The sequence below is a fragment of the Rattus rattus genome, chromosome 3 (genome assembly GCF_011064425.1).
Source record: "Rattus rattus isolate New Zealand chromosome 3, Rrattus_CSIRO_v1, whole genome shotgun sequence".
NCBI classification, from domain to species: domain Eukaryota; kingdom Metazoa; phylum Chordata; class Mammalia; order Rodentia; family Muridae; genus Rattus; species Rattus rattus.
This window is the reverse complement of record NC_046156.1, coordinates 202646779-202659554: the sequence shown is the minus strand read 5'-3', so window position 1 is coordinate 202659554 and position 12776 is coordinate 202646779. Positions and strand designations below refer to the sequence as shown.

Below are 12776 nucleotides of genomic sequence, written 5' to 3'. Positions count from 1 at the left end.
CCATGCTCCGCCTGGGCGCGCTCCGGCTGCGGGGCCTCGCGCTGCGGGGCTCCCAGGGGCGCCCAAGCTCCGCCGGCCTCCGGGAAGGGTGAGTGCTCGCCGCCTGTGGGTTGGGAAGAGCAGCCAGGCAGGGCTCCCAGGAAGGGGCTGGGTTCTCCTTGAATTACCTGCTAACTACCAGGTAAAACTGTCTCTCTGGCCCCAGTCCCCTGGCCTGTTGGCAGCAAGCAGCATGTGTAGGTCTGTGAGTCCACTGTGCTCAAACAACTGCTTGCTTGTCTCTGCTGCACTTGTGCCTTGATGGTGGCTGTTATCATTGTTTTGTTTTTAATGATAAATATGTTCTCGAGATTATTCTATGCCAGAGCATATCGATTCACCTTATTCTTTTTAATGGCTGCATAGTTTTTCATTTTATCAATATTCTATAATATAACGAAGCAGCCTGCTCATTAACTATTAGGCTGCTTCTGCTTGGTTGTTACCGCAGAGAACGTGAATCTGACATTTTTAATGCATATATGTTTGGCAAATATGGAAGTCTATTTTTGTTTTGTTTTTGTCTAAAATAATTTTTTTTTAAAGAAATAAAATTGTTAGGGAAGAGCTATGCTATTTGAAAGAGTAAAAGACAGCAACAATTTTCCCCAAAGACAGCAAGGTTCGCGTGAGATTCGGATGCCCCTGCGGTGGGTGCGTGTATTTTATATCTTCCTGGGCTTCTAGAGTAGGATCGTCAAACTGCATTCATGTGAGATGGCGTTTTCCTGTAGTCTCTGTATGCATCTTTGAAGTTCCTGTTCTGACGTCATTCCCGGCGTCATTCCTGACGTCATTCCGGACATCATCCATGGTGGCAAGCTGAGGTTTCTGTTCATAGAGTCACTCAACAATCACTACTGGGAGCTGACTCTGTTTTACATTCTGTGGTCTGCCAGGACAGTTTTTGAATTGTATCCAGCCATCCTTTCATCGGCAGATTTTTGTCACGGTACCTGTGGCAAGCCGGCTTATTCCAGGTGGGTAGATACAAGGCTCGCAGAGCTGCATTCTGGCTCCATATTCGCCCAAACATAGATGCCTGCCGAGCACAGTCTCCTCATCCACAAAGATAGGATGCTGATTCTCCTTGGCCAGTATCACAGGAGCGCTGCAAACCCAAGCCAGGGAGCGCACAGGAGAGATTTGTAAGCTTTAAAGCGTCACCATGGGGACGCTGCAGCTAATACAGAAGGAAATAGAGAGGTGTGGATCTTGGGTTAATTTGTTTAAAACTGACTGGATAAATACAATATAATATTAAAATCTTTATTCACTAGTATGTGTGTGTGCTTATATGCATATGACATTTGCCTATACTCTGAAATAGTGAGAGTAATCACAGATGACATTTCTAGGAACTCTAAGAAAAGCTGGCTGTGGGAGCAAAAACCTAAAATTCCAGTACTCTGGAGACTGAGGAAGACGATATCAACCTCAAGGCCATCACAGGCTGTATGAGATACACATTGAGACCCTGTCTTGAAAAGCAAAACAACCAAGAGTTCTTTCTACAAGCTTTATAACTTTGTGTCAGTGTGTCTGAATACACAGTCACACCCTATATTGTTAAAAATGTGCAGAAAATGTGTTTCTTGTCTGACAAATTATGAAGGCAGATTTTAGAATTTAGACATCAAGACACTCAACAATTTAGTCTTTGTCAGATAAACAATACTGTCTTTTCTCAAATAAGGAGTAACAAGACAGACATAGCATGTCAATTCCAGGGAAGGCTCCACCTTGAAACTTAACCTTAAACACGCAGTGATGGTAGCATACCTTTAAATCTCAGCCTTGGGAAGCACAGGCAGGTGGGTCTCTGTGAGTTTGAGACCAGCCTGGTCTACAGAGCAAGTTCCAGGACAGCCGGAGCTACCCAGAGAAACCCTGCCTTGAAAAACCAACCAACCAACCAACAACAGAAAACCTTACCCTTAAAGTGATATGCTTTTGGATTTGGTGTCACCGACTGTATGATGGAGAGTCTTCCCAGAATTCTTATTAATTTAGACTGTGACTTTCTATGTTAGACACCAACGGAATGAAGAGATTGGTGACTGGGGAAGAACCTAAGAACCAAGCAGTTAATAAAGCGCGTTCTTTTTTTTCTTTTTTTTTTTTTTAGATTTATTTATTTTATTTATATGAGTACGCTGTAGCTGCTTTCAGACACACCAGAGAAGGACATTACAGATGGTTGTGAGCCACCATGTGGTTGCTGGGAATTGAACTCAGGACCTCTGGAAGAGCAGTCGGTGCTCTTAACCGCTGAGCCATCTCTCCAGCCCCATCAATCACATTCTTGGGTCATGTTCCACAGCGTTTCCTGGGTGCCCTTTGTGTTAAGGAGAGCCAGACATACCCTAGGAGCCCCTCCCATGCAGCCTCAGTGGCCTTTCAAAGCCCAGCCCTCCCTGTGCTGACTGCCCCTGCAGCTTGAGAGCCTTCACGTCCCCCAGTTGCCTGCTTCATTCTTCATCCTGTGCTCCCATCATGCCTTCCTGTTGACGGATGCTCCTATAAGCCCTGACCTCAAAGACAGCTTCATGGCTGCTGCGTTCAGTTTCACTCCCTGTTTCCGGGTCTGCTGTAAGCTTCAGAGCTCGGAGACCCCGTGCATGTGTAGGGCAGGCAGGCCAGTGCAGGGGTGAGAGGAAGCCGTGGAGATGATCAGGTGTAGTCACTGGACATACACGCTAGATGTGGGCAGCTGACTTCAGTGACGAAGATGATATTGTCCCTGCTTTCTAAAAGTTCACAATGCAGCAGGGAAGGCCAGCCTGCAGGCTGATGACTGAACAGGCCAAGAGAGGGAGGATGCTTCTCCATCCGTCTCTTCTTAGCCCGGGAAGCACTGGAGAGAAGGGGCTTTTCACAGACGGAAATCAGTAGGAGTTTGGGACAATGCAGACATGTACAGACCAGCGTTCGATGCTTCTTCGGTTACTCTCTAAGGTTTTTGTTTTTGTTAAGACAGAGTCTTTTATTGATTAGGCCAGGAAGGCTGGTCCGCAAGACCTAGGATCTCCTTGTCTCTGCTACACCAGCGCAGAGATAACAGGTGGGAGCTATCGCGCTGTCCGCCCAGCTTTGCATGGATTCGGAGTTAAACTCCTGCCCTCTATACCAGCTGATCTGCAGCCCCAAAATGTGCTTTTTCGAAATGAAAAAAACAAACAAACAAACAAACAAAAAAACGATGCCTAGATCGAGAAAGAAGCCACCACTGCCACCGCTACTGCTCATTTCCTTAGCCACAATCAGCGCAGGTCATGGGACAGAGGTCAGACGCCCTCTAAGTGCAAATTGTAGCCTGTGAGTGTTAAGGTCCAGAGACTGGCAGGGGAGAGAATCCGACCCAAACTGGACCTGGCATCTCTGAGTGTGTTAACACTGTTAAAAATACTATCTTCCAGACAGGAAAGCCCACCCTCACCCCCAGAATGGAAGGACAGAGCAGAGACTGTGATCATTGGAGGTGGCTGCGTGGGCGTGAGTCTGGCTTACCATCTGGCCAAGGCAGGGATGAGAGACGTGGTCCTGTTGGAGAAGTCGGAACTCACGGCTGGCTCTACCTGGCACGCAGTAAGGAGAGTACCCCCAAACTGTTCTGTGCCCTGAACTGGGCACCAGTCCTTCCCGTCCACAACTCCCCATAGAGAGCTCTTCAGAGCATGTGATCCCCAGTCACTAGAAAGTGTCCTGTCACCTGACTGGCATGCTTCCAGGAAGTGGGAAATCGTCATTGGGATGTCCGTTAAACATGTTGATTCTGGATTCTGACTGGCTTCTTACCGTTTTCCACCCCTGTAGCTTCCAGAATGTTCCTTTGGGTTCCGTTTCTGAGCTGGTTTTGCTTTGTGTTTTGTGATGCAGTCTCACCCAGTAGCCTGCCTGGGTCAATCCATGGCTGGAGAATGGCTGAAAGGATTCACATGGCTCCCATATTGCCATGTAATTACTCCTGAGTCAATGAGGGATGGGAAAAGAAGATTCAGTGATTGCAGACACAACACAACACAATACACACACACGCACACTCCCATGCACACTCGAATGCACATGCACACGAACATGGGGACTCACACGTACGTGCACATGCACATGCTGAAGATCTTGACTTCGTTGGCTAGTTCTTTTCACAATCAGCTTTCCTGTAGTTAGGAGAGGAAAAGGAACTGTCTCCCAGGGCCTCCTGGTGCTCAGCATATTCTCGCAGCATGGGCTAGGCATCTGAAATTGTAGTCAAGGCTGAATGCCTGCAACAGTGCTGCCCAGACTCAAGCTCTGTTGGCTGCAGTCTCACGGTCCCACAGTCAGCCTATGCACACTGGTCAGCCAGGGCTCCTAAAACAAGAACGTTGAGCTCCTCTCACCCCTAATCCCTTATCCTTAGTGTGTGTGTGTTGGGGGGGTAGACACCTCCCATCACCTGTGTATACCAGTCTTCCCAGCATAGACGTCTCTTTTCCCTGGTTCCCCACTGCCTTCCTCCTGCCTGCAGAAGAGCTCCAGCACTCTAGGCCCCGCGTCACTCCTCCAAACTAGATTTTCTGTTTGTACAGACCTCATGTTGTCCTTCTGAAAGCCTACTTTCTCTACCTTTTCCTTTGGATGTGCCTTAAGGTTACTATTGCTGCGATGAAACACCATGAGGAAAATCAACTTGGGGAGGAAAGGGTTATTCCACTCCCAGTTCCATAAAACAGTTCACCATCAAAAGCAGTCAGGACAGGAGTTCAAGCAGGACGGGAACCTGGAGGCAGAAGCTGATACAGTGGCCATGGAGGAGTGCTGCTTACTGGCTTGCTCAGCCTGTTTTGTTTTGTTTTTAAAGAACCCAGGACCAACAGCCCAGGGGTGGCACTGTCCTCCCATATCAACCATTAATTGAGAAATTCCTTTTTGGGCTTGCCTATAGTCCTCGCTTATGGAGGCGTTTTCTCAATCAACGTCCTCTCCTCTCAGGTGACCATAGCTCGTGTCAAACTGACAGAAACTAGTCAGCACAGTTCACATTTTGTCATTACTCCAGACAAAAGGACCTGTCTTACCTTAGGGCTTCAAGATCACTGTCTTAAGTCAGTGTTCTATCGCTGTGAAGAGACAACATGACCGTGGCAACGCTTACAAAGGAAAGCGTTTATTTGGAGCTGGCTTACAGTTTCAGAGGTTTAGTCCATCATCACCATGGTAAGAAGCATGGCAGCGTGCAGGCAGGCGGACATGGTGCTGGAGGAGCTGAGAGTTCTGTATCCAGATCCACGGGCACCAAGGAGAAAGAGTGACTCTGGGTCTGTCTTAGCTTCTGAACCCCAAAGTCTGCCCCTAGTGACATACTTCCCCCAACGAGGTCACATCACCCAAAAGTGCCACTGCTTACGAACCTGTGGGAACCGTTTTCATTCAAGCCACCACAGTCTCTCAGAAGTAGGGACACAAGGAAACAAGGCAGCCCTTTCCTCCTGGAGTTGGTCTTGGGCACAGACAGAAAACACTCAGAGTGGGGCATGAGCCTTAAAGAAAACTCTGTAAGGAGTATAGAAGGCAGCAAGAACAGTTAGGGAGACAACTCTAAGAGGGGACACCTAACAGAGTAGGAAGCCGGGGCAAGGTGTCTGAGGGCTTTGGAACTAAACGTTTAGGCAAGAACGTTTAGGCAGGGGCAAATCAAGGCAAATGGAACTAGGTCCCCAGGGGTGCTTGTATTGCCTCACACTTCCTGATTGCTAAGTTGGGGCAGGCAGCTACACATTAAAATTGGAGTGCCTTATTTGTTCGCTGACAGTGGCTGGGTAATGGCTTGCATTTTAGAGTAGATTAAGAATTCCCTGAGATTTAAGTAAATGTGCCTCCATAAAGGGGTACATATCTTAGCCTGGACTCTTTTAAGAAAAGCAGCAAAGATTTTAAAATGATAGTCTCTTATGCAAAATTAACTTTGTAAAACATTTTTTTCCTGTGCAAAGATATATCAGAATAATGAGAAAGGCACCTCTGCCCCTGTAGACAAGGCTTTAAGCCAGAGCCTTGGGGGGCTAGTGTTGATTCAGGCAAGAACAACTAGGTGGTTTGTGCCCCTTGAAATAAAGGACAGGGCAGGACCTGTCCTCAGAACTGATTTTGGAAGCTTTTACAAGTCCATGAACCATCTCTACAAAGAATGACATCAGAAAGTTTCCCAAGCCAAGAGTTTTCAGCCCAGAGATACTTGAGGACAGATTGAGAGTGTACAAAGTTAGAGCACCAGCTAAACAGACAGGCTGTGGGAACAAAGGCAGCAGCCCTGCAGGTCCCTGGGGTGGGACATGTTTTCTGTGATATAATGATCTCAGGTACAGGCAGCGAGAGCTGGAAGACAGCACAGCCTGAGACTAGATGTTCAATGTGGAACCGAGTCTGCCAACCCGAGGTCCTGCTCACTTAAACAAGGCTACTTTGTCAGTACGGGACGGACGATATCACAAATGGTTTTGGAGAATAGGGTTCCCCCCTTCCCTGGGAATGGCGTCACAGCACGGTCTTTCAAGATGCAAGGATGGAAGACCCAAGATGCCCCATTCGGAGTGTTGAAAGATAATCTAGGACTTTGCACTTACTTACATACCTGAGAAAGAAATTAAATGTCATCTGATATGATTGATATATTGCTTCAGATTCCAAGGGTCGAGGGGCAGGCCAGCCAGCATGGCACAGTGGGTTTATCTTAGCTCTTTGATTGCTACCTGAAGCCACCATGGCGACCAGCTTCACTGAGACTTTGTATAGTATATGGAGAAAGGAAGAGAAGGGGTGAGGTTGAGAGTAGCACTATGGAAAGCCTTGTTACGGACAGTAATGAAAAGGGCTTTGAAAGTATACATTTGTATCTTTTACAATAAGGCAAGTGTTGCAAGGGTGCTGACCTTTGTTAGTAATCCAAATGGATGTAGCAGTTCTATAGGTTTTAGAAAATGTGTCTGGGAGAACAGCTTAATGATAGATTGTATACCTGGGATACATGTGGAAGGCTCCAGGCATGGTCCCAGCACTAGAGGAAAAAATAGGTGTGGTCTGCTCCCTCCAAGGAAAGGAGATGCTTTAATAAGGTGGGGCTACTGGCTTGCAAAGTAGTCCTATTGGGAAGAGTGCAGGTTAAAAGGGATGTTTAGAAATGTGGATAGGGGCTGGAGAGATGGCTCAGCAGTTAACAGCACTGGCTGCTCTTCCAGAGAACCAGGGTTCAATTCCCAGTATCCACATAGCAGTGCCTGCTCGAGGTCTCCTGCTGAATAAGAAGGGAAAGAAAAGCTAAGACCCAGCATTCCTCTCTGCTTTCCCAGGGCAGACGCAACATCTAGCTCAGGGGCCTTCCCTACCTTGACAGACTCCAACTGGAAGCCAAAACAAACCCTTCATTCCCTTAGTGGCTTCCTGTCTGGTGTTTGTTCACAACAGTAAGAAAAGAAACCAATACACAGGAAAATTGAAAGTTCAATGCCAGGCGACTGTTGGTGGCACTCACCCGGAGGCAGAGGCAGACAGATCTCTGTATTCGAAACCAGCCTGGTCTAGGGAGTGAGTTCCAGGATACCCAGGACTACAAAGAGAAATCCTGTCTTGAGAAACAACAAGAAGTTTAATGCCAGCCTGGGCTGTACAGGAGACTGCTTAAAACAAAAGAAACTAAAACAAGTAAATACATACATATAGGAATAAACAGATAAATAAATGAATGAACAATCCTGGGCATAAAGCAAGCCTAGAATCAGGCTGTATTTTTACAGGTTAATCCAGTGTATACACAGCTTAATAATGAAATACGTTAATCACAACACTATCGAAAAATCTGATTCATGAACTTAATATTCAAAAGCTTTCTGGCATAATAAGTAAGGCAAAAAATTATTTTAAAAATTTCACTCATCTCAAGCTCATTTAGTATACTTTACAACCTCTATTAATATAGTACCTTATATTTAAATATAAATATAGGGATAAGGATATTTTAGTGGTTATGTACAAACCTCTGAGTATAAGTGTGTGAATAAAAGATTTGGAGTCACTGGGATAAATGATAGCTTAGGCAGTAGCTGAGTTTTCTGAGGTAGTGGAGGCCCCTGGAAGTCAGGAAGGATTATTAGACTCAGGGATCACACCACAAGTTCGCATCCAGTGCTCTCCCATTATTTAGCACCTCTGGATGTTTTTCCAACTCCTGCAGTTGTTTTTTATACTTGGTAACTGTCGATACACTATGGGGGAGAACTTTCTTTTCTTGTTATTTTAAATTTCTATCAATAAATATTTGCAAATTCTGAACTTACTTGAAGAGATGCATGCGAATGTGTGTGCATGTGTGAGTGTCTCTGTATGTGTCTATCTGTCTGTTATTTGTTTGAGATAGGGTCTCATGTAGCTCAGGCTGGTCTTGAACCCACTATAAATAAGAATGACTTTGGACTCCTGCTCCATCTTCCTGCTTCTACTTCCTAGTACCGGAATTACAGCCTGAGCCCCATACCAGGCTTCGGAGGGCTATACTTCTGTGGTGGTTTGAATAGGTTTGGCCCCTAAAGACTCATGTGTTTGAATGCTTGGCCCACAGGGAATGGCCCTATTAGAAGGTGTGGCCTTGTTGGAGGAAGTGTGTCATTGTGGGGGTGGGGCTTTGAGGTCCCCTATGATTAAGTTCCACCCAGAATGGAATTCCAGCCTCCTACTGACCGCCTGCAAAAGGCAATCTCTTTCTGTCTGCCTTCCAATCAAGTTGTAGAAGTCTCAATTCCTTCTCCAACGTGTCTGCCTGGATGCTGCCACACTTCCTGCCACCATGATAAAGGATTGAACCTCTGAATTGTAAGCCAGCCCCTATTCAATGTTTGCTTTTAGAAGAGTTGCCTTGGTCATGGTGTCTCTGCACAGCCATGGAAAGTCTAACTTAAATACCTTCTGAAGAATTCTGTCTCTTTCATTGTCTTTTTTTTTTTTAATCCTCTATACCAAATGATATTTTCTTTCTTTTTTTTTTTTTCAAGCCAAAGCAGGGTCTCTTGCTGTGAAGACCTCTTTGGCCTTCCCAGCCTCTGGGAGTCTTAATTGATGAGCTCCCTTACTTCCTTTGGTTCTTTTTTTTTTTTTTTTTTTTCTTTTGGAGCTGGGGACCGAACCCAGGGCCTTATGCCTTCCTAGGCAAGCGCTCTACCACTGAGCTAAATCCCAACCCGCTCCTTACTTCTTAACGTCCAGCAGCTCTATGGCCTAAGATTTAACCATGCTACGAAGGCTAAGATCAGTATTTTCTTTTTCTCAAACTTTTCATTTACTAGATCCATGTTGAAGTCGCTGAAGAGAAAGACACCGTGTGTTCTGTGTGTCCAAAAGTAGACAGGTGTTTAATTAACAGTGGACAGTATATGAGAAGATTCAAATAATTTGAATTCAGTAGAAGCACAGTATGGGTAACTCTAAATTTTAAACACAAATTCAAAACCAAAAGCTAACATGAGAAACTAGCCATTATGACTAGAAAAACAAAACAAAACAAAAAAATTGGTCCCAACTGTCTACTGTGGTGGCAACGAGGGACAGAGAGAAGCATGGATTGCCCCCACATGGGTGTTCTCTTTCCAGTAAGAGGATTAACTTTTTCCTTGGCTATGCACTTCCAAAAGAATTTGTTCCCTAAACAAAGCACACTGAGCAAAATGTCTTTGTTAAGTCCATGTGATTCTTTCAGATGAGAATTCATTAGCCCCCCGGGCAGGGGAACAGAGGACACAGAATAGATGGGTGTAGATAATGACACTTGAATCTTTCTGGAGTCCTGATGCGGTGGCTTGAATAGGAGTGGCCCTCATAGGCTCATATATTTGAATGCTTGGTCATTAGGGAGAGGCACTACTTGAGAGGGATTAGGAGGTGTGGCCTTGTGGAAGTAGGTGTGGCCTTGGTGGAAGTAGTATCGTTGGGGGTGGGATTTGAGGTTTCAAAAGCTCAAACCCGGCACAGTGTCTCTCTTTTCTCCTCCTGTCTGTGGATCCGGAAGTAGAACTCTCAGCCACCATGCTCCCTGCCATCATGACAGAGGATTAAACTTCTGTAACTGCAAGCAAGCTCTAGTAAAATGCTTTCCTTTGTAAGAGCTGCTGTGGTGTCTCTTCACAGCAATAGAACACTGATTAAAATGCCCAACTTCACCCAGGATTCTGGCTTACAGGATCTCTAGCCATAACCAGAGCTCTGGTCAGTATTCAAGAGCATTCATTTCCTCAACGGATGGGATGATGAGGCATTGAAGACAGAATTAGGGTCAGTGGCAGATACCCAAAGGCCACAGATGCTCTCCGATCAACACACATGCAAACTATCAAATATGTGAAAGGAGAAGAAGGGTTTGCCACGATTCAAAGACCCTGACAGGCAGTTCCTGCAGAGGAAGCATTTCTCTACTATTGCAGGAGCTGCTCCATGATGGCCTAGGGACTGGGGTGGAATTTTTTGTCAGAAGCACCACTTATGTGTGTTAGATGCATGGACAAGTTTAAATGAAAGCCTCAGGCTCCTGGTCTGTAAATGGTGGTTGACTAACGTTAATGGGAATAGTTTTGAGTTTCAGAGAATCAGATTCCCATAGGAGAAAGTTATAAATATTCCTAAATGGATTTGAGTTTGAACAGATTGTGTTCTGATGAGCTCCCCAAGATAAATTAGCTGAAAAATGAGACCCCAGATACTTAATTAAGAAAACTCTTGCTTCGTGTAATTGCCTAGAATTCTTGGCCTGGATGCTACATTGCATCTGTCATAGCTGATGGAAGGGGCTGTAACATTTCTAATATTTAGCAATCTTTTCCAAAGAATAAATAACCAGTGTTTAGTCAACAAATGTGTGTGGGTGTGACTAGATGCTCTCAGAACAGGTTAAGCGTGACTACGCATATTACGTGTTCACCAGGCTCTAGTCACCAGAGATTGCAGTTTGGGAAAGGGACAGAGAGTCTGTCCATTCGAGAGCAAGCTGCGGATAAAGCCCACCCCCCTGCCAGTCCACAGTACTTCTGCTTTGGGGAGCAAACCTGTAGGTTCCTAACTCAAGTCCCCATCCCGTGTTTCACTCCCAACATTTTCTAATACATGTGCATTTTAATCCAAAACTCCAAGATTCCAAGTTCACTCTTGAAACTTTGTGAGCACTGGAGAGAGACTCGAGTAGAAACTTCCATACCTGGCCTCTGATGGTCCAACATACACAAATCTTGCTTCATCCTCAAAGTTTTTTGGAATACTATGTAATATGATATATATATATATATATATATATATATATATATATATATGAAACAAATGGATTTCTTTTTTGTATAGACCAGAGTTCTCATAACGAGGCATTATTGTGTATATGCAAATATCCAAAACTTAAAATTAAAAATCTATATTTCTATTACATTTAATTAATTTATTGTATATGTGTGTCCATGCACTTTCTCACAAACATGTGCCATAATTATGAGAGGACAACTTGCAGGAATCGGTTCTCCTCTCTTACTATGCAATGGGCTACAGGAATCCCCGGATGGAGCTCCTCAGGTGCGGTGGTGGGTTAGCTTTTCCCACTCCGCCATCTTGCTGATCTCCACATTCATAAAACTAAACACTTCTGTCCCACACATTCCCAATAAGAAACAGTCAACAACAGCGTGTACTCTAAACCTTCAACCTAACTCAGTCCCTTCGCGCTTTTCCTAGTGACTTTTAGGCTCTTCCTGGACTCGTGTATGGGTTGGTTCTCAGTCGGCGCGTGTGGTTGAAGCTGCTTTACACACTGCGTCATGAGCTATCTGCTCTGGGTTCTCAAATGGCCACCGATGCGCCCTTTCCCACATCCACCTGAGACTTCTTCATGTCTCAGAGGCCTGAAAACGCTGCTTAGGAGGGAGGTGACCAAGCATGTGCAAGTGTCACCTGATTTCCATATCTCCTTCCCTCCCTACTTCTTTAGGCAGGTTTAACAACTTACTTTCACCCCGGGATAAACTTGAAGAAGATACACTATGACAGCATCAAACTTTACGAGAGGCTGGAAGAAGAAACTGGACAGGTAAATGCATTAAGGTGGAGGTGTCTGGGAGGTCAGCCGCTCAGAGGCAGAACGCACACGCAGTGCTTACTGTGGTAGAGGCAGAGGCTAAGGAAGAACCTGGCTCCGTTTTAACATCATCGTCATTTCTTTAAGTGTATTATCTAGGTAACTAACTGTTCTTTTGGGTTTTTAAGGAAGGGATAATACAGAGCAACTTCCCAAACTTTGTTTCATGGTTTCCCCTATCTAGAAAGTACGAAGTTGCGGCTCTCAGCAAACAGCTTGCTCGGGCTCCACTTGGGCCCTAACTGCCCGTGTCTTCAGAGGCAGAACATTAAGACCTCTCGGCTTGGGGGTTGGGGATTTAGCTCAGTGGTAGAGCGCTTGCCTAGGAAGCGCAAGGCCCTGGGTTCGGTCCCCAGCTCTGGGGGGGAAAAAAAAAGACCTCTCCTCTCGGCTTTATTTTTATCCCTTCTCATAGGATCCCAGGAGTCTTCAGGATCAAGATCAAAGGCTCGGCAGGGTCTGAGGCACGCCCTTCCATAGCTAAGCCCCGCCTGATTTTCTAACATTCTCTCGTGCCCCTATTCCTTTGCTCATGGGCTCTAATCGCCCTCGACAGCATATCCTTCTAGAATGTTCTGGGTGCTCTCGCATAGCCGCTGTCTAAGTC

At 45.6% G+C, this 12776-nt stretch overlaps 1 protein-coding gene across 1 annotated transcript in view; it reads left to right on the top strand.

Moving 5' to 3' along the window:
- The first annotated feature begins 2 nt into the window (after window positions 1–2).
- Window positions 3–12776, top strand: part of Dmgdh (dimethylglycine dehydrogenase) — a 73633-nt gene continuing 60859 nt past the window's right edge. The window contains exons 1-3 of the mRNA XM_032896885.1: window positions 3–88; window positions 3459–3627; window positions 12023–12121. Coding sequence (XP_032752776.1) covers window positions 3–88; window positions 3459–3627; window positions 12023–12121 — 354 coding nt within the window. The remainder of the gene's footprint in view (window positions 89–3458; window positions 3628–12022; window positions 12122–12776) is intronic.